Raw genomic sequence first — 19,750 nt, 5'->3', positions numbered from 1 at the left:
GTTTTGGGAATATGCAAACATTTTTCCACTTGGATGTGGTAGTGTGTTATAAATTTATGACAAAATACATGACTTGTAGGAGTTGTTTGAATTAAGTTACTTAATCGACTGATCTTTATTATTAGCATCAAAGCAAATAACAATAGAATCTTTGTATATATTTGATGGAATAATTTTCTTTCATTTTTAGCAGAAAATGCTTGATTGCCACTGTTTGGAATAAAAATTATTAACTTGTTAACTTAATTGGCAGTGTTACTTGATGAAGAGAAGCTCACAGCATATGGTGCAACCTCATGCAGCCAAGTTCAGCTCATGCATGCATGGTTGGCATGACTAAATTAAGTAGATGATAGTTGTAGAGTTAGTTCGTATTACTTGCCACGTAGGATCAGTTAGTTAGAGGCAAAGTTAGTTGTAGTTTGCTGCTATATAAGCCACGTGTATCAGCTACTTTCATTTGAGATCTTTCACTTTAGATTGAGTTTATTCATCAATTCCATTTAATAAAAAAATATTATTATTATACAAAAATAGTTATATCTTTGCAAATTGCAATATGTTTCAAAAGAGTAATATAAGTAATTAATTCTAAAAATAGTGACAATTGAGTTCATAAGTATGCAGTTAACACACGTGATTTAAGGAGTGATCTTGGCTAAAATCCGCTAAAGCGTGTTGAAATGTATAGTAAAAATTAGATTGCAAGAACAATTCTAGATTCAATTTTATTAATAGGTAGAGATCTGTAATAAGGACAAAATCGGAAACTAAATTTGCACACAAAAATTTCTAGAATTGGCTTGGGAATTAAGTCAAAGACATTGTTGTAACTGTAACAGCTAAACAACCCTTGACTATTTCCAACGCATACATTCCAAAAATGCCCCGCCAAGACAAAACAGTTCAACATTACAACACATCACAGGCTGTGCAGCTTGAGCAGCACCACCACAAGAACCCAAGCTTTCTGTTCAGCCAAGTTTGAATCCAATCTCCAATTCCATTTTACACATTAATTCATACACAAACCCAATCAGGGGAATCTCACAACACAACAATCATTCCCCTCCTTCCTTTGTTCTTTTCTTTTTCCTCTCGAATATTCTCGCACAGTCTTAACTGTTCCACTTTATTGTGTTGAACTTTTTCTGTCTCTTTTTGTTCAGTTACAAAGAATATTATAAACATGAGGATATGGAAGAGGGCGGCCGGAGTTCTCAAGGACAATTACAGCATTTTGGTGGCGAAATTTTCGCCGCACGGCCACCCAGATCTGGAGAGAGTGGTGATAAAGGCGACGAGCCATAACGAGCAATGTATGGATTACAAGAGCATACAAAGGGTGTTCCAATGGCTGCGAAGTTCGCCATTGTACCTGAAACCTCTTCTCTACACACTGTCAACGAGGATGGAAAAGACTCATAGCTGGGTTGTCGCCATTAAAGGACTAATGCTCATCCATGGCGTGTTCTGTTTCGACCTTCCAACCGTTCAAATGCTAAGAAGGCTTCCATTTGATATGACACACTTTAGCGACGGTCACTTAAACCCCGAAAAAGCGTGGGGATACAACGCTTTTATCCGTGCCTATTACAGTTACTTGGATCTCAAGTCATCGTACGTTTGCGCTCAGGCGGCGAGGAAGCGGAAGCCGGGGAAGAAAACGGAGGAGACTCTGGCGGAGGAGTTACAGAATTTAGAGAAACTTCAAGGTTTGATCGACGCGATCCTTCATGTGAAGCCGCGAAATCCTTCCATGCACGTTGTGCTTGTTCTTGAAGCCATGGATTGCGTCATCGACGAGGTTCTTGAAGTTTATGATAGCTACTGCAAGGGAATGGAGAGAGTGATTCTAAAAATTTTTGATATGGGAGGAACGGTTGAAGCCGGAACCGCGCTTCGGATAATCGAGAAAGGCGAAATGCAAGGCGATAAACTCGCCTTGTATTTCGAATTCTGTAGGGAAATTGGGGTTCTTAATGTTTCTGATTCTCCCAAGATCTTGAGGGTGGCTGAGAAAGATGTAAAAGAATTGAAAGGAATAATTGATGGTGTGAATGAGAAGAAGAAGAAGGATAAGAACATGGATGAAGAAGATGAAGATGATGATGTTGTTAAGAAGATGAATGAAGAGATGGCAATTGTTGTTAGAGAGAATGATTTCTTGATGAAGAAGACAGTGATTACTGATCAGTGGGAAGTGTTTGATGATGACGTGGCATTTGATCAAATGAGCAGTGCTGTTGTTGTTGCTGCTGCTGCTACTAATAATTATAATCCATTTTTGGAACTGGATTCTTCTTATAATAGCATTGTGCCTTATAATCCTCATCAACATCATGTTCTTCCAGATCTAATAAGTTTTTAATAAAATTACTTAATTGCTGGTTTTGTAAGTATTAACTTCATCATCTATTGTGAAATCATGGTGGTTCTTTTTTTTTCAGTGTTTATTTTTCTTCTTAACTGTTAACATGCTAGTAATTAAACACTAAATAGGTCTCTTATTAAGAAGCTTATTCGTCCGCTTAAGCAAGTGTCAGGGTTCGAATCTCGCCTTGTACATGCAGCAACCCATTAGCCAATGGTAGACCCTTAAATGGAGCTCAGATCCGTGACGAATTAGTCCTTTACATATCGAGTCGGGGAATACCTTGAAAACAAAAAAAGGTTTATTAAAATAGGTTAAGTAAAAAGAAAGGGGAAAAAGAAAATCTTGTAAACATTGCAAGTGAGGGGAGAAAAAAAAAAGGAAAAATATATATTATATATAGAAAGTTCAGGAGGATGGAATTGTTTGATGATAATTTGTTTCTAATTTGGTAACATATATGATACATCCTAATTTTAATAGGATGAAATGATATAGTAAAATTATTTTTAAAAAATCACAATAATATATAGTTTGATCTAATTAATAATATTGGTAAAAGGAAAGGATTTGATCAAATAAAAAACATAGCATAGCATATCATAACATAATTTTTAGAAGACAAAAAAAAATTAATAAAATAGAACCTTTCTAATTTTATTCTCTATTACCAATATCTTTATTAAGATAAAACTAAATTCTTATTGTAACAAATATCTATGAAATAAAATTAATTTTTTTTCCTTCCATATATATTTTTTTTTTTTTGTGACTTCCTTCCATATATATAAATATACACTATTAATTACTAATTGTAATTTAGTAATAATATTTACTAGATGAAAAAGTTTAATATAAATATGGAATGACACTAAATTGGTAGGAAAATATTCTAATTCATGTGATTGAGAAACGAGATTTTTATATTGGCGAAAAAACATAGAACATGACAAGCATGAGAGAAAAAAGAAACCCAAGTAATCAACCACAGTGTTTGTGTTGTTCATACTAAAGTGATGCAAAGTAATACTACCAACTTTGGTAGGTGTATGAGGGGTTTTGCGGCGGTTGCTACTCTCACCGCCGCTAGTGTTATGCTCAGTGCACATCAAACCGCCACTTATACTGATTCTTCTGTTCTTGTCACCTTTGGCGACATACCATCCTATTGGTGAGTTCATAACTTAATTTTGTGGATTATTGTTCTTTTACGACAGTTTTTTTTTCCCTGTTTCGAAATAAATACTCTTTTTGGCTAAATTGGCACATTCTTGAGATATATTGGTCCATGAATGTATTAGTTTAGTGAAGGTGATATTTATTTTGAAACGAAAAATTTCAATTTTACTTTCATTGTTTTAGTGGTTAATTTTGTTGTGTGCACGTAATAATTTTTTTTAATTTTGATGAGTTCACATTGTAAAGAGTTTCATACGATTATTTAATCAAGTTCCTGAGTTTAGATGATTTTTTAAATAGTGTGATTAAGAATTAGTTATTTTTGCTAATATTGCAATACACGATTACTTTGTGTGTAAAATTTTTTTTATTGACAGCATATGAAAACTATTTTTTTTAATACTGAACTTTAAATAAAAATAAATTCTTTAAAATTTAAATTTTACTTAGTTATACTTATAATATCTAGTCTAGTATGAATTCTCTAGAATCAAATTAATAGTGAAACTTTTTCAGTTGACATGATTAAGGGAATAGGAATTATTCAATGGCTTGTGTTTGACTTTGGTTGACCTTTGCTACAGGTGCTTTATATTTGCAAATTATCTAATTTCTGCTTATGGCACTTTGCTAGTCTTTCTTCCAAGGAAGAGTCAGTTATGGCAATTAGTAGTTGCTTTAGATTCGGTAATACCCTCCTACACACTATCATTCATTTTAGGTGAAAACTCAGGTGCAGTTAACTTTATATGAAGTTGATAACTGAGAGCCGTTAGATGACAATTTAGTCAAATTTGTCAAATTATTTAACGACAATCAGCTATTAACTTCACACGATGTTAACTGCACCTGAGTTTTCACCACCCTAAACTTGAATGATGATAAATTTATTTGTGATGTATATGATGGTTGAGTAGGTTTTGGTTGTGATACTGTCCTCAAGTTGCTCAGCAGCATTGGCAGTTGGTATCATAGAAAGGAATGGCATCCCTCATGCACGTTGGGAGTCAATATATCACCAAGTTCCTTCTTATTGTGCCCGAATCCTCTCTGCATGTGGCATTGGCTTTGTTGGCGTAGTAATCTACCTCCTGCTCCTTTTGCTAGCTCTTCAAGCTGAATTCAATTCCATTCTTATTGATATCACATTATAAACCACATGTATATACTGAATTAGTCCTCATCTTTGTCACCAGTTAGAACTTTATCTGTTTTTGAGACTTTTTCATGATAAATTTCAAAGAATTTAACGCTTTTTTACATTGTCAGTGGTAAAGAATTTTACACAAATAACCAATTGTATATTGACACATTAGTAGAATTAACTAATTTTCAAACTCATTACTTAAAAGTCATCTAAATACATAAATCTGATTGAATGACTGTATAAAGCACTGTCACTGCATCAAATAAAATTCATATTTTGAATATCAAGGTGGTGTGTTGTGCATAGACAGCATCATATTGATGTGTGTGCAAAGATCGTACTCAAGAGAGAAAAATCCTACACCAAGGTTGTGTTCCTAGTTCCAGAAAGACAGAAACTTAAAAACATTCTCAGCTTGCAACTAATGGCCTTTTACTTGGATTATGTATGTCAGAATATAAGTACAAATTTGGAAGCATACATACAATTTTTTTTGTTAAAAAGAAAGGACTACATTGTACAAAGCTGAGCTTCTTCACCCCAAAACTATACACATGGTACAATATAGCTATCTATCTTTTTTCCAAGTGCTAGAAGAAACAAGCATTAATTGATCTATCTATATTCAAATAATTCCAGTTTCACCTTCAGATTTGGCCATTGTTATGAAAAATTTGAAAGAGCAGACTATGCTACATAGAAACACTCTTTCAACCATCTTGCCTGAAGTTGCAACCCGGCTTCGGTTAAAGCATTCCAAGCAGACTGATACAGCCTCTGATCCAATATCGTCCCTTCGGTTTTCATGTCTTGTAAGAGCTTGACCAATTCATCAACCATGCTTGCCTTTGAGTACACACCAACCATTAAACCCGCTATGGCCCTATCGATTACGCCCCCATTCAATCTGTACTCATTGAAAACTTTCACACATGTATCAAACTCCCCTGCCTTACTATATGCGCCGATTACACTGGTGTAGGTCACCTTATCCGGTGCTATCTTTCTGCGCTTCATTTCCTTCCAAAGCTTCTCAAGTTGCCTCAAGTTCTTAGCCCTCCCATGCATATCTATCAAGGAATTGTAAATCCACACATTTGGTTGGCACCCTCTTTCTTTCATCTTCGCCATCAACCTCGTTGCATCTCTCAACCTTCCAGTCCGGCCGTACATCACAATCATGCTTGAATAGGCCACAACACACTTGTCAAACCCCTTTGCTACCATTTCTTCAAACACCTTCTCTGCTTTGCTGTATTGGCCGAGGCGACAATAGGCATTTATAGCCGAAGCATAGGTGACTTGGCCCGGTTCATAGCCTTGAGAAATCAGCTCCTCAAATACTTGAACTGCAGCCGGAAAGCCCCTTCTTTTGCTGAATCCATTGACAACAGCGCATAATATGCAATCAGAAACCTTAACACCAGCATCCCTCATTTCCTCAAGAACTTCCAATGTCTTCTCAACTAAACCCTCTTCAATATACATAACCACAACCTTCAAATAGACCTCAGGATCTGTTATCACCGTCTTGCTTTTCGCCTCTCTGAGAATTTCCTCGGCAACAGAAACCTCGCGCAAACTCGCAAAAGAGTACACCAATGTGGAGTAAATTGAATACTGTAAGACCCCTTTCTTGATCATCTCTCTGAAGTAATCAAGAGCTTCAAAAGCTCTTCCGGATTTCCCTAACGTAACGCATAGAATCTCATACGCCTCACCTAAGTACCTTGCAGAATCTCTCAATTTCCCACTCTCAAACTCATGAAACAACCTAACCACTTCACCACAATCCCCTAGTCTCGAGTAAGCTTCCATAACATGTAAATAAGTAACAGAATCAGCAGAAACATTACTCAATTTCATTCGCCGGAAGACTAAAACGGTTCTCCTAAACATATGAATCTTATTATAACCCCTCATAGCAGAAGCAAATGCTAAAGTAGCAACATCAGAATCAAATTGAAAAGCATCAAGTAAAGTCTCAGTAATCCTGAACTTCCTATGCTTAATACAAGAATAAATCAACCTAGAACAAGTATCCCTATCAGGAAGCACACGATAAATCTTGAAATCTTCAGAAACTGAAGAAATGCAATCCCATTTCTTCAGTTTCCACAAGTACCTTACAACATGGTTAAGAGTTGTTCTCTCTGGTCTAAACTCTGCTCTCTCCTTCAACCTTTGGTAATAATCAAATGCAAGCTCCTCAGTTTTTGAATCCTCAAATAAACCACACAAGAACTCGTTCAGATTCCGGTCATCATCAGTGGCTAACAGCTTGGAATACTGTTGGGAAGGAGAATCTCCATAGTTGCAATCAAGATGATGGATCAAGTTGGAAGATGCTTCTTCCAAGATTGGTGTAGGGGAAACAGAGAAATTCGCATGGACGAAGAATCTAGAAATGTTAGGGTTCGGAAGAGTGTAAAAGGAAGAACGGAATGCATGGTGATGTGTGAATCTTGAGCACCATTCTGCAGTGCAAGAAATGGCCATGGAAACAGAAGAGGGAGTCTTCAATTGAACGTGGTTTTGGTGTTATCATATTATTATTATGTGGCTTTTTTTTTATTTAATTTTATTTTAATATTATTATCTGATAGATTTGGATATCTGAAACATGTGGATCATATTAGTCACTGAAAAAATTGACCTGTGGTGTGTGAGTTGCCAAAATAATTTCATTATTGTTATTATTGTATATTTAATTATTTATGTTAAACTCTATGAAGGCCACGTTAATCAGTTGTAGCCATTTACCCCAATTCTTTTTTTTCCCTTTTTTTTTTGTGGACAAATTTTTATTTTGGTTGAAACTTGAAAGTGATTCACAATGTTAAATTATTAAATTGTAAAGATAAATAGGGTTTATTTATTTTGTTTTATGCATAGATTGATAAGTTAAAAGTTTATTCTAGCGTTGTCTTTATTCTTGTTTCATGTATAAATCATGTTCTCGAAATTTATAAATTATAACTGATTTCGCTTTTCCTTTTTCATATGCTAAGAATTTTCACAATCGGTCGTATAGGAATTACTTTGGATTAGTATTAGACTTAATCTAGTTTAAATAAACAGTTTAATTAATTTTTTTTAAAATAGTTTAAATAATAAATGTCTATATTAAAAGTAGTTTATAAACAAAAATATTTGATAATTAAAGAAAATTAGTCAAAAATAATAATATTCATTAATAATTGCAACAATTAATAAATATTAAATAACGCAAGTTCTGACTGTTATTTTTTTTTTTGTCATCCTAGCATTACCGCTTATAATATGTTATTTTATATTTGGATTTTTAGTTCTAAAAATACTTATTATAAAAGAAATGTAATAAAAAAAATTTATTATGAGAGAAGTCGTTTTTTTTAACTTTTCTATAAGCAACTAATAACTTCTTAGAAAGCTATAATTTAGTTTTATAAATTGCACCATATTAATACTACTACTTTTCATAAATCAAAAGCTCACAAAAATTAATTTTAAAACTTCCCAAAACAGGTTCTAGTTTGCTAAAGCTTGCTACTCTTCAAAAGTAGTTTATAAAAACTCATTTTTAAGAGCTAATTTTTTAAAAATTACAACATATGATAAATTAAATTAAAAATAACTTTTAATAAATACAAACAATAACAACAGCATTTGATAAAATAACTTTTAAAATTTAAAAATACTATAATAGACATTAGGTGGTTTTAAATTTAAAATTTAAAAATACTATAATAGTTTTTAAAATTTGGATATTAATTAATATATAAAATTATATTAGACTTTTTAATTTTAACAAGTACAAACTAATTTTGAAAAAGTCATGTAGTTAAAAACTGCAAACATAACTAACATGATTTTTTTATTTTTTTTATTTACCAAACACAAAATAAAGTGTTTATGCTTTTATCTCTTCAAAAAATTTTACCTCAAAAAATTTTACCAAACCAAGCCTTAGTCATTAGTTCTATCAAAAATAAAAATGTATATATTAAGTACTAATCTTTTCATTATCATATAAGTGCTTATTTTTAAAAAAAAAAATTCCTTCCAATCATATCCCTTATTGATACTAATTTAATCAACTTTGGCAGAAATGACAAGGAAGAACTAAACTTAATTATTATAAAACACATGATTAAATTTTATTTATTGATTATAAAATAAATACCGATAGTCTCAAAAAAGCAAGAGTACAGAAGAAAACCCATATTACCAAACCTTTTCTCTTATATATTAACATAATTTATTAATTCATCTTTATATAATTTTGAAGACTTTATTTATTCAGAACCAACAAAGTTAATCTATTGATGTATAATTACATTGATCATTCAATACATTACCACATTATGCCTGTTATTTTAACTTTTTACATTGTCTCAGGCTCTTAAAATATTCAAACCTACCATTCCTGAGCTAAGCCAACCAAACATTCAAATACTAATACTTGGTAGCATAAGGACAATAACATGGGTTGAAGATGGAATCATTGTCAAAAGTAGCATATTCACCTCACCATAAACACAAGCATCGTCAAACTAGAGGCAAGAGCTATCGTATCCGCAAACCGCAATAATGCAACAGCAGTTTTCCAATTTATCGCTTAAGTTACAGCAAATCTGAACCAGGTAAGCATTCTTTGATCTTTTAGCAGCCATGTAACTCAGTTTTAGATGCTTCTATTCTCAATTTTCTGTTGCTTGGTTGTATGGGTAGTAATCATGATTCTGTTGAGCATTCATACATGATTTACCAAGAAATTTGGGATAGTTACAGTTTCGTTAAGTTTAAAAGATCAAACAAAAATTGTACCAAAAGAAACAGAAAATCAAGCAAAACAAGGATCAATTATGCGACATTTCACCTACTTGTAGAAGCAAATAGACTAACATGCTATTTATACAAGATATGACTATCCCCTTCTCCAACTTATGGTTGCTCACTGTGTTGAACTGCTTAATAAAATTGGAAATAACGTCCTAGAGACAAAGCACATTTCAGAGATAACAAAATTCGACATGTTGGAGAATACGTGAAATGTCATGTACCAAAATCTACAACTACAAGCTATCAATCCAAACAACATGAAGACTATCCTGTCTCTCTAGAGCAAAGAATATAAAGAGTCACTGATAACTTCCGTAATCCTAGATATGTTCAACCTTTTCAGCGTATCGGGTGATATTGTGTGATACCACGCTTGGGTGGCAGCTTCCTCAAAATGAAAAGGACCAAAGCGGAAGGCAATATTTCCACCAACTGCAGGAAAAATATGCCAACAGTAAGGGGAATGGGTAGTAAATCAATACAAACACCCTTTGTGAAAGCTTACCCTTGAGAAAAAGTCAAAGTATTAAGCAAGAGAATGCTAGTGTGATTTCAGTATAAGCATGGAAATAGTACAATTGCTTCAAGAGCTTCGCCATGAATGGTCAAATTTAACAACTAACTCTCTTGTACTCAGGTTGCAGATAATAACAAGCTTAACAGGAAGCTGATAAAATCTCACATGACATGATGGGAAAAAGGAAGGGAAAATGCAAAATCCAAGCATCAATAGTTTAGCAAAACATTTATCAGAAAAAAAATTAGGCTGTGAAAATGTCAGATTTTTCATCTCCGGTGAAAACAAAACTAACAAAATAAAGCACAAAAGCAAACCTTAATAGAAAAATTACGAGTAGAATAGGGCAAAAATAAGAAAAGTAAGCAGCTAAGGGCCGTGTAGTCAAGTCACAACTTTGTTGGTCATTAAGGAGCTGTAATAAACAAGGTGGGAGCTATGATCCCTGTAAGCCACCCATCCCACCTATCTAGTTCACGAAAGGGATTTCTAATCAAAATTTACACAGAAGCAATAATGTTAGTGGCAATAAAAGCATCGTAACAAAGGAATGCAGAAATCTTACCAGGTAATATATGAAGTTTAAAATAGGGTGTTCCAAGACATCAAGGTCGGCATTTTTATCAAAAGCGTCAAAGCACATCTGACATACCATAATACATTCAGACTCAATTTTGAATCATGCAACAGGAATAAGAGGTTTTTTATTAGAAAGGAGCTCACCATAATGCATCTGACAAGAAAACATAAAAAACATATGGTGGTCACATATCCAACCTGTATTAGAAACAACAAACCATATAGGTCACTACAGGGGTAAGAGTGGGACAGGAGAACGAAACAGAAATAGTTTTACATCGAATTGCATACCTCTTGCAACTTCTTACGTCGCCCTTTGGATTCAACAGGGAAGCGTTGTAGCATCAAGAATAATCTGTCAACGAGCAATCAGAAAGGAGAGGAGAAATCACAAGGGTTCGGAATACACAGATACATACCCAACTACAAAGTATGTATACACTAGCCAATATTGTTTGCACTACTTGCATTCAATCAGTCCAGAAAGGCAGCAGAGTTTGGATAATTAAGAAGTAAGAAAAAATATGTCACATAAGGAGTTGCTTATCTACTCCATTTTTCTTTCAAGCACAAAACTTTTAACTCAATGAAGACAATAAATTACCTTCCACCAAAGAGAAGAAAGCCAAGGGCTGCAAACAAAGAGACCCCTATAGCAAAATATAGATTAAATACATTAGCAAAAACTTCATAAAGCACCTACAAGCAATTAAAATGACAAATCAAATCTTCATCAGTGACAAACCTGCAAAGAATATCTTAGACAGAATGACCATGACACTGACAGGTTTCCACCATAATATCAACCACAAAATAATCTGGCCAACAAACAAGTTATTGAACAACTCTCAGGACATATAACAAAAGCATTAATGACACAACATACAAATATACTGAATGTTATGGTCAACGGTTGAACATCACGTGGAGGATAAGAAAACTAGAAGCAAATATTTGATCTTTTTTGTTAATGCCATTCAATCCATAAATTGGGCAAAGCCATTAACAATAATGTGAGAACAAGTAACATAACCAGTGCATGCAGTATCAAGCTTATCCACTGACACAACCCTGAAGGACTATATTGGTTCAGTGATTCCATGACCAGTTAGGTTCAATACGGGACACACACGGACCTATCATTTGACACCTTTTGGTGAATAGACATATAAATATGTAACATTTGACATATTCTCCAACAAGCATATCACTATGTCTAGATTTCTAGATTAAAGATACAAACATAAAACTCCTAACATACTGCTAAATACCTAATACTCCATCAAATCCTAAATGGTCCAGGTGTTTGATTGTTGTGAAATTATATCAATTCCAGTTTATATATCAATTAGGAAATACAAAAATCATATACAATTAGAAACTCAGGGATAGAGTGCAATTGTTACCTGAATAGCATAAACCACAGCATTAATTGTATAGAAACTTGGTTTGAGCTCATCAGTAGACACAGCACGCGCCTGCAAAAGCAGCGGTCGATACGGAGCCAGTCATAAGCTGATGTAAACACAGACCAAACCAAATGGACCATAACACAAATTAAAACTTGCCTGGTAATAAATCTCGGCCCAGAACAGAACCAAAAGCGCATACGTTGTAAAGAAAGCAAGACTTGGCAGGTCAAGTAAGATATGTCTAGCAATCTATACACATAAAACACTTATGACTGTATTTAAATGCTATGATTACAGGGGGAAAAAAAATAAAAACAAAATGTTGGAAAAATAACATCAATAAATTGCATATCCCCCTATACCTCTGGCTGTAAACTCTCCACATTCCGATAGAATATGAAAACTAAACAACGAACTGCAAAACCAGAAACAGTGAATCCAAATCATGTATCACTTAATAAAATTGCTACATAAATAGAATCTTTAAGAAAGTGTTCAATAATAACATTGGAATGATACAAACCCCCATTCACCAAAAAATTGAGTAAGTGAAAGACCTTCTGAGTGGTCCAACCGTATTCTGGAACTCTCCATTGTATCCGAACTAGTTGCACCTAAAATCATAAGCAAAATTAAAATCAAAACATTCAAATTAAGAAAGAGGAAAACCTAATTAGAGTGATGCATGTATGTACCAGAGCTACGGTGGCTACGACGCCGTATAAGACGGCAAGAGAGTAGAAGATACGGTCCTGCCACGGCGGAGAATCGTTGACGTGTTGCCACCAGCTGTAGGAAGGCGTGAGCTCAAGCGCCGGCACGACGGAGGGCTCCGATGATGTGGCCGTCGGCGTGAAGAGCATGGCTATTCGGGGCATGAAATTCGAATCGAAGTGAAATTGATTAAAGAAACGAAATGGTTAGTAGTAACTAACCGAGGGTTTGTGTGAATCTGTGTCGGGGTAACACCACTGTTATTTGCTCTATCAGTTAATTTTCTTAATAAGAGTAAATTGAAATTTACGTGCAATCCACTTCACATAAAGTTGATAACTGAGAGTTCTTAGATGATTTAATTAATTTGACTACATTTTTATTTAACAATTTTTAGTTATTAACTTCACGTCAACTGCACTTAAATTTTCACCTAAATTCATTTCCTTATGAGTTTGAGTTTCATTTTTAACTTAAAAAAAAAATAATTTATTTACGTTTGTTATTTTAAAAAAAAATTATTAATATTCTTTTAAAAAAATTAATCTGTTGAAAATATAAATCCTCAAAAATTTATTATCACTTTACTCTAAAAATAATTAACTTTATTATAAATATTCTAATACATTATTATTCAATTAATATATCAATACAAAAATTATAATATTAAATTCTTAAAAATAAACTATAATTTAAATGGTATAATCTTTTTTATTCCTTTTACTTAGGATATTTTCGAAATTTTCCGGTTTTTTTGTTTTGTTGTCTAAGATGAATGAGCATTATATTCTTTTTTTCATGATATATAAAATAAATACCTCAGTTTCTCTAGTTAAAAAAAAAAAAAAAAAAAAAACTCGTAAGTTAATTATTAGTGATTAAAGTGTGTAGATCCTCTTTAACAACGAAGGCATGAGGTTCAACTTTCAAATCTTAACATTTATATAAGAATTTGATATATTGGAATAAAATTTTATTTTGTACTATATATCACATATCTGAGTTTTTTTTTATATTATTATTATACCTATGGTTGTTACATAACTACATCTTTTATTCTTTTAGGTTATATTACTGTTAATTCTCATAAAATAACCACATATTACTTTGAAAAATATTAATTATGTCTATCAAAATAATAATAAAGTTTATATAACTAAACAATATATGGATATTAGAATACATAAAATATATTATTTTTCTGAATTTTTAGTTTTTGGGTTGAGTCCATTAGATTATTTTGTCATACAATATATCAGTCAACACATAAAATTTAAAAATATAATTTATACACTAAAATTAACTATTAAAATCAACCACTATATATTTATATATAAATATATTTTTAATGTATATTTTCTATTTTATAAGTTTATTACTAAAAAAACTTAGCTTAAAGCCATATTAAAACATACTTCCTCTGTTTTTTTCATATATATATGAACTGGTCAAATTGAATTATTCATATGTGATGAAAAAGAAAATATTATTGGTTAAGATAATTAGATTAAGGCCAGTATTGTGCTTAAATTTCTTAACTTTCTTTATTATTTATTTATTTATTTATTTATTTTTGAATCTTAATAATGAAATTGCGATAGTTTAAAATGGTCATTAAATTCCTCCACTTCTATTTACCAAAATTGGTATAGTGTACTGAAAAAATAATTCAAAAATACTTACTCTATTCAATTTCTCCATTAACTATACAACAGATCATTGACAATTTCTATAGTTCTGTACATATACATTATGATTTTATACATACTAGCTTGTAAATATTGTCATAGTTTTAATGTTAAGTAATTTTTCTCCTCTAATTAAGCATGAGAGAACATTGCCTGCTGTAAATACTTGAAAGTTTTCTGGTAATTTAAGAATCCCATAAACCAAAAGTCAAAATTATCTTCGGTAACTATTTCTATGTACTTTTCTGAAGGCTTCTCCACATTTTGACTTTGGTTGACACAGTTTATCTTCTCAACTGGAATCGCAACCTGAAATAAATTAACAAATAAAATTTCTGTTATATATATAAATACATATATAATTATTAGTCAAATATCAGTTATGATTAAAGTAATAATAATTTAAGTTTTGATGCAATTCCAATTGTCACTATGCATATTATAACCTATATGGTGTGAATTCTTATGTTTACAACTTAATATTTAGTTTTTTATAGTCCACTAAACTTAATTATATTGCAATCTTGAATTATGTCACAATTAAAATATGTAATTTGAAACACAACACAATATTACAATCTAATAATGATGCAATTCATTTGCAGCGGTATTAATTACAACCGCCACAATATTATCCTAAACCCAAAATCTATAAATATATTATGTATTGGAGTAATGATAAATAGATCGTGACTTTTTATATCGAAAACAAATAAGTTATTGACTAATTAAAAATATAAAAACGTCTCTCACTTTTTAAAATATGAGACATCTAAGTCTCTCTAAGACGGAGAAATTTAAATGTCTCATATTTTAGAATATCAAAAACGTTTTTGTATTTACAATAGTCAAAAACTTATGTGTTTCGAATTAAAAAGTTAAGAACTTATTTGAATACTAAAAAACAATTGGTTACCTTATAATGGATTCTAGTGTTGAAATCTTGTTGAGAAGAAGAGATAATGTTGATGGATCTATCACTACAAAAAGCAACTTTATGAGTTGAAACGAAGAGAATGCCAGAAATAGGACCAGAAGTGGTTGATAGATAGCACTGTGATGCTTTCAGAAGCTTCTCCCCTTCTTTCATACCAAAAAGTTGTATGAAATTTTTCTTCACTTTCATAGTATTAGATATCTTCATTCCACCAAGTCTCATAACTGCATCTCACAATATTATATGGTTTAGATTTTTTTTAGCTTGTTTAGATTTGATTATTTTGAAAAAGAAAAAATTTCATCAAAATAATAAATTTTAATTATTCTCTCAATTTCTATAATTTTATCGAATTTTTAATTAGGTCCTTATATTTTTTTCTTTTTAATTGAGTCTCTATATTATATCAGATTTTGTAACTAAGTTTTTACCGTAAAAAAAAAACATTAGAATTAACGGAATATTCTGTTTAACTATACAAAATATTCAGTTAAGTGTTAGATATATTCGTTTTGTTTAACGAAATATTCCATTAATTTCAACGTTTTTGTCATAACAGTGACTTAATTACAAAATCTAATATGATATAGGAACTCAATCAAAAAAAAAAGTATAGAAATCTAATTAAAAATTTATTAAAATTATAGGGACCGACGGAATAATTAAACCAAATAATAACCTACTAAAACATCATTTATTATGTATAGTTATATAGAAAAAAATTTGCTATTGAAGGGTGAATATTCTTGTGTGGGATTCAATTCATATGCTGAATAATTCCAGCTTGTCTATCAATTATAAAAATTTACATTTGATATGATCAATTAAAATTTTCAATTGATATGATAATTCATTCTCATTTAATTTTGTCTGAAAAAAAAAAATATAAATTGAAAGCAATCATCAAATAATAGTGTTTAATTAATGGTAAGATATATACCATGCTCTCTCACTCCATTTGCAAAATTGTCAGCTTTTCTCCCAAACTTGTTCATCTTGGTCAGAACTGAATTTAGTTTGCCTGAAATCATGAAAGAACATTAAACTTTTAAGGTATATTTAATTTAAAAAAACATTCTCTATTTTAATTTTTAGTTTTTAAAATTTTTATTAAAAATATAATAAAATCTTAATTTTATTTTCATGTGCTATTTTACCCTTTTTTTATTTTTACAAAATTATAAACATAGAAAATACTAAAAATAAAAATCAATATAAAAACAAAAACTAATTTAAGCATACCTTTAACTATCAAAAATTCAAAACTAATAATAAATCAAATTTGGTAAATATATACTTACTGTTTTTCTTTGCTTTTGCTGAAGACTTGTTATGATATTTTCCAGAACAAGATTCAGCTAAGTATCTCTTTGATGGATTTCCAAATGCTCTTGAAATAATTGGAATACTAGTAACTAACTCCTGAAGAAGTAAATTACCTTTCTTCATATATAATCTTCTTCTCAAATATTATTATTCAATATTGAATAATATTTAATTTCTTCCTTATACTTACTTTGGTTGATGAATAATAACCCCTTATGCTTAGTATGGTGTATATATAATTGATTAAAAGTAAATAAAGAGTGTGAATTGAATCATGCATGATGCATATTCATCTAATCTCTATACTTTATTTTTGTTGGATGAGTCAGCTTTGGATCATCATCAAAGAATAATTAATCGTTAAAAAGTTGTTCAAAATTTGAACATGGCATGCTTGGTTGCTTTTACAAAAAAGATTTATTGGTCTACGTCATTTCTAAGTAAGAACCTTAAAAGCAAAGAAAAGAAAGACATTCACCATTTGTGTTTGAATAATAAATAATAATTTAAAAAGATCCTGCTAGAGAGATAATGGACTATTTGTACAATATGTATTATAAAATGAACATCCTTCATACTATCTAGAATAACCATCCGAGTACTAGGGATAATAAACATCTTCCCAAAAGCTTAAATTGATTTGGGAATTCACCAATAATCGAAATCTTAACCTTTCGGATCTAGAGCTCTAATACCATGTCATGATACCATTCATCCCAAAAGTTTCAGCTGATGAAAAAAGGTAACACTAATGGTTATATCTCTAATACTCTATAAACCTCCATTATATATATTGTACAAATATTCCATTGACTCCTCGTACTTTCTCATTTAAAAAATAAAAACCTTGGTTTTCAACTTTTCATTAAGGCTCCTTGGTTTTGAATTGAAAATAGCTAGGTATGGTGAACCTTAATGTTGGTGCTTGATTGGAATTATTTGTTTAATTATTATTAGAGAGAAATACTTATACATATTTTAAAATATATTTAAAACTAGTATGTAACTTTTTTATTATCACAATGACAAGAATGATCATGCATTTACACAATATCTAATAATTATTCAATAAACCAGTGAACATTTTTAAGTTAGCATACAAGAACTTCAAATAAAATTATTACTAATATATATATATATATATATATATATATATATATATTAACTAACTTAAAATTATTATTTATAGAAGTTCGTTAGAGAGTTAGACGAACTCATCTTAAACAAAACAAAAAGAACGTATTCTAAAAATTAAAATTCGAATAACGTGTTTTTAAAAATAATCTTTTTAATTTATTTCAGAAAAAAAACCTTTTATTATAGATAATAGAAGCAAGATAATTAATTAATTAAGGGAGCAACCAAATGCTTTTATTATATCATTGCCCTTCTATAGAGGTTTTATTTATAATATCCATTACAAAACCCTAGACATTAACAAGTATATACTTATTCATGAGTGTTTGCATCAATTTTAGCTTGACGAGTTTGCCCCTTAGCGTAACAACACCTATAACATCCATAGTAACCCCAACCACAACATCCATAAGGACAATAACCGCCACCATATCCATATGGACCGCCGCCATATCCCCCGTAGCCGCCGCGCCATCCCCACGGACCGCCGTATCCGCCACGCCATCCCCACGGACCACCATAGCCGCCGCGCCATCCCCATGGTCCGCCGTATCCGCCCCGCCATCCACCACCCCATCCACCATATAATTTGCTTTCATCTACGCCTTGTGCCGGGTTATTGTTACCTACAAATAATAATCATATGATAATTAATTAGGTGGTTTATTTTACATAATAATAATTATAAAAATAATTTTACATATATATCCTTTAGTAGTATAGTCTAATAATTGTTAAAATAATTTATTCTAACCCAAAAAAAAATATGAAAATTAAATACATGTACAATAATATTCTTCTTGTGACCTTTAAAAGATAGATTATATGAACATTGATGTCACAATTTAATATAATTCAAAGACCTAATAAAATTTGATTAACTTCATAAGAGCTTTTCAACTTGAAACAAAAACTAATCTTAGACTTAGGAAGTGCTATATATACTAATTAAAAAAAAAAACAATTACCATCATTTTGTTCAAATTTCTCATCTAAGTCTCCTGGTGCTACCTCATCAGTAGATGCCACAAAGATGGTGACCATGAACATAGCTAGAATTAGAAAAGCCTTGAAACCCATTTTTGCAACTATCATTGATTAATAAAAACGTAAATATTGATGATGAAAATAAAATGGGTCACAATTCCCTCTCTATATATAGGCAATGAATTCTTTAATTTGCTTCATGGAGGAGTATTATTATTAGATTATTATAGTTTGATTCAATTCATTCTTATCTTGAAATGAAGAGTTTCAAAATGATCGCTCAAAAAAACCTTGTCCATTTCCTCATTATTAATTTCTCTATATTTCGGTGTTATCACAAGTAATGGTCAAATTCCTTATTTTTGCATGAATGTGTGTGTAATTGCAATGCAAGTTTTGAAGTCATTGCAATATGACAAATAATTCAATTAATTAATTATCGGTGCGTGAAAATATGGGCATGAAAGATATATAAATGATACAATGCAAGAACCCTACATTATTCTCCTCATTAGTAATGTATATGTAACCGAACGTGTGAAACTAAGATATTCTATTCTATAGTCAAACCAATATTTGGAAATATATATGTTGCTTGCACCGCTTATAAGCTAGTAGTGACATTATTTTATATCAAGGAAAATATTCCGTTAATGTAAAAATAATATTATAAATTATTAAATAATTTAATAATTAAATATATTAAATTATTTAACGGTTCATTCATAATATTATTTTTATATAAAAATGTTATTATTAAAATATCTATCTGTATCAAATTAAAAGAGTTTAATGTGATTGTTATTTTCATCAGATTGGTTAAAATTTATTTTATTTTTTAGAATCAAATATGCTTTAGTTTTAGTTTCTTAATTTTTTTTTTTTTTGCGTTCGGTTCCTTATTTCTCAATATTTTGCTTTTATATAGT

General features: G+C 30.9%; 6 protein-coding genes across 6 annotated transcripts; 2 read left to right on the top strand and 4 right to left on the bottom strand.

Moving 5' to 3' along the window:
* The first annotated feature begins 1,189 nt into the window (after window positions 1-1,189).
* On the top strand, window positions 1,190-2,371 carry LOC130957811 (putative clathrin assembly protein At1g25240). Its single transcript, XM_057884657.1, has one exon. It carries the CDS (start codon window positions 1,190-1,192, stop codon window positions 2,369-2,371), a length of 1,182 nt encoding a protein of 393 aa, XP_057740640.1.
* Window positions 2,372-3,423: 1,052 nt separating this feature from the next.
* Window positions 3,424-4,707, top strand: LOC130957810 (CASP-like protein 1C2). The gene is made up of 3 exons (XM_057884656.1): window positions 3,424-3,545; window positions 4,138-4,240; window positions 4,471-4,707. The coding sequence occupies exons 1-3, from the start codon at window positions 3,424-3,426 to the stop codon at window positions 4,705-4,707; spliced, it is 462 nt and encodes a 153-aa protein (XP_057740639.1).
* Window positions 4,708-5,096: 389 nt separating this feature from the next.
* Window positions 5,097-7,239, bottom strand: LOC130954250 (pentatricopeptide repeat-containing protein At5g13770, chloroplastic). Its single transcript, XM_057880982.1, has one exon. It carries the CDS (start codon window positions 7,197-7,199, stop codon window positions 5,388-5,390), a length of 1,812 nt encoding a protein of 603 aa, XP_057736965.1. The 5' UTR covers window positions 7,200-7,239; the 3' UTR covers window positions 5,097-5,387.
* Window positions 7,240-9,562: 2,323 nt separating this feature from the next.
* Window positions 9,563-12,986, bottom strand: LOC130956519 (protein TOM THREE HOMOLOG 1-like). The gene is made up of 11 exons (XM_057883570.1): window positions 12,728-12,986; window positions 12,556-12,646; window positions 12,395-12,447; window positions 12,189-12,281; window positions 12,027-12,098; window positions 11,366-11,438; window positions 11,225-11,270; window positions 10,912-10,975; window positions 10,765-10,818; window positions 10,607-10,684; window positions 9,563-9,956 (listed from the first exon to the last, which is right to left on the bottom strand). Exons 1-11 carry the CDS (start codon window positions 12,908-12,910, stop codon window positions 9,864-9,866), a joined length of 900 nt encoding a protein of 299 aa, XP_057739553.1. The 5' UTR covers window positions 12,911-12,986; the 3' UTR covers window positions 9,563-9,863.
* Window positions 12,987-14,434: 1,448 nt separating this feature from the next.
* LOC130956520 (GEM-like protein 4) lies at window positions 14,435-16,888 on the bottom strand. The gene is made up of 4 exons (XM_057883571.1): window positions 16,673-16,888; window positions 16,312-16,392; window positions 15,351-15,595; window positions 14,435-14,743 (listed from the first exon to the last, which is right to left on the bottom strand). The coding sequence occupies exons 1-4, from the start codon at window positions 16,818-16,820 to the stop codon at window positions 14,567-14,569; spliced, it is 651 nt and encodes a 216-aa protein (XP_057739554.1). The 5' UTR covers window positions 16,821-16,888; the 3' UTR covers window positions 14,435-14,566.
* A 1,258-nt stretch (window positions 16,889-18,146) lies between these two features.
* LOC130957809 (glycine-rich cell wall structural protein-like) lies at window positions 18,147-18,914 on the bottom strand. The gene is made up of 2 exons (XM_057884655.1): window positions 18,803-18,914; window positions 18,147-18,460 (listed from the first exon to the last, which is right to left on the bottom strand). Exons 1-2 carry the CDS (start codon window positions 18,912-18,914, stop codon window positions 18,147-18,149), a joined length of 426 nt encoding a protein of 141 aa, XP_057740638.1.
* Window positions 18,915-19,750: the final 836 nt, after the last annotated feature.

Source organism: Arachis stenosperma, chromosome 10, assembly GCF_014773155.1.
Source record: "Arachis stenosperma cultivar V10309 chromosome 10, arast.V10309.gnm1.PFL2, whole genome shotgun sequence".
Lineage (NCBI taxonomy): Eukaryota > Viridiplantae > Streptophyta > Magnoliopsida > Fabales > Fabaceae > Arachis > Arachis stenosperma.
Note: the sequence above shows the minus strand (reverse complement) of the source record. Positions and strands in the feature narration are given on the sequence as shown.

What these genes read in the sequence shown, in the direction of transcription:
- LOC130957811 (XM_057884657.1), top strand. Translation starts at nt 1,190, where the DNA reads ATGAGGATATGGAAGAGGGCGGCCGGAGTTCTCAAGGACAATTACAGC.
- LOC130957810 (XM_057884656.1), top strand. Translation starts at nt 3,424, where the DNA reads ATGAGGGGTTTTGCGGCGGTTGCTACTCTCACCGCCGCTAGTGTTATG. An exon ending in GGCGACATACCATCCTATTG is followed by an intron (nt 3,546 to 4,137) that starts GTGAGTTCATAA and finishes CCTTTGCTACAG; the next exon opens with GTGCTTTATATTTGCAAATT. An exon ending in TAGTAGTTGCTTTAGATTCG is followed by an intron (nt 4,241 to 4,470) that starts GTAATACCCTCC and finishes ATGGTTGAGTAG; the next exon opens with GTTTTGGTTGTGATACTGTC.
- LOC130954250 (XM_057880982.1), bottom strand. Translation starts at nt 7,199, where the DNA reads ATGGCCATTTCTTGCACTGCAGAATGGTGCTCAAGATTCACACATCAC.
- LOC130956519 (XM_057883570.1), bottom strand. Translation starts at nt 12,910, where the DNA reads ATGCCCCGAATAGCCATGCTCTTCACGCCGACGGCCACATCATCGGAG. An exon ending in CAATTTTTTGGTGAATGGGG is followed by an intron (nt 12,448 to 12,555) that starts GTTTGTATCATT and finishes CTGGTTTTGCAG; the next exon opens with TTCGTTGTTTAGTTTTCATA. An exon ending in TAAACTTCATATATTACCTG is followed by an intron (nt 9,957 to 10,606) that starts GTAAGATTTCTG and finishes TTTTTCCTGCAG; the next exon opens with TTGGTGGAAATATTGCCTTC.
- LOC130956520 (XM_057883571.1), bottom strand. Translation starts at nt 16,820, where the DNA reads ATGAAGAAAGGTAATTTACTTCTTCAGGAGTTAGTTACTAGTATTCCA. An exon ending in AAATGGAGTGAGAGAGCATG is followed by an intron (nt 15,596 to 16,311) that starts GTATATATCTTA and finishes TGTGAGATGCAG; the next exon opens with TTATGAGACTTGGTGGAATG. An exon ending in ACACTAGAATCCATTATAAG is followed by an intron (nt 14,744 to 15,350) that starts GTAACCAATTGT and finishes AATTTATTTCAG; the next exon opens with GTTGCGATTCCAGTTGAGAA.
- LOC130957809 (XM_057884655.1), bottom strand. Translation starts at nt 18,914, where the DNA reads ATGGGTTTCAAGGCTTTTCTAATTCTAGCTATGTTCATGGTCACCATC. An exon ending in GAAATTTGAACAAAATGATG is followed by an intron (nt 18,461 to 18,802) that starts GTAATTGTTTTT and finishes TATTATTTGTAG; the next exon opens with GTAACAATAACCCGGCACAA.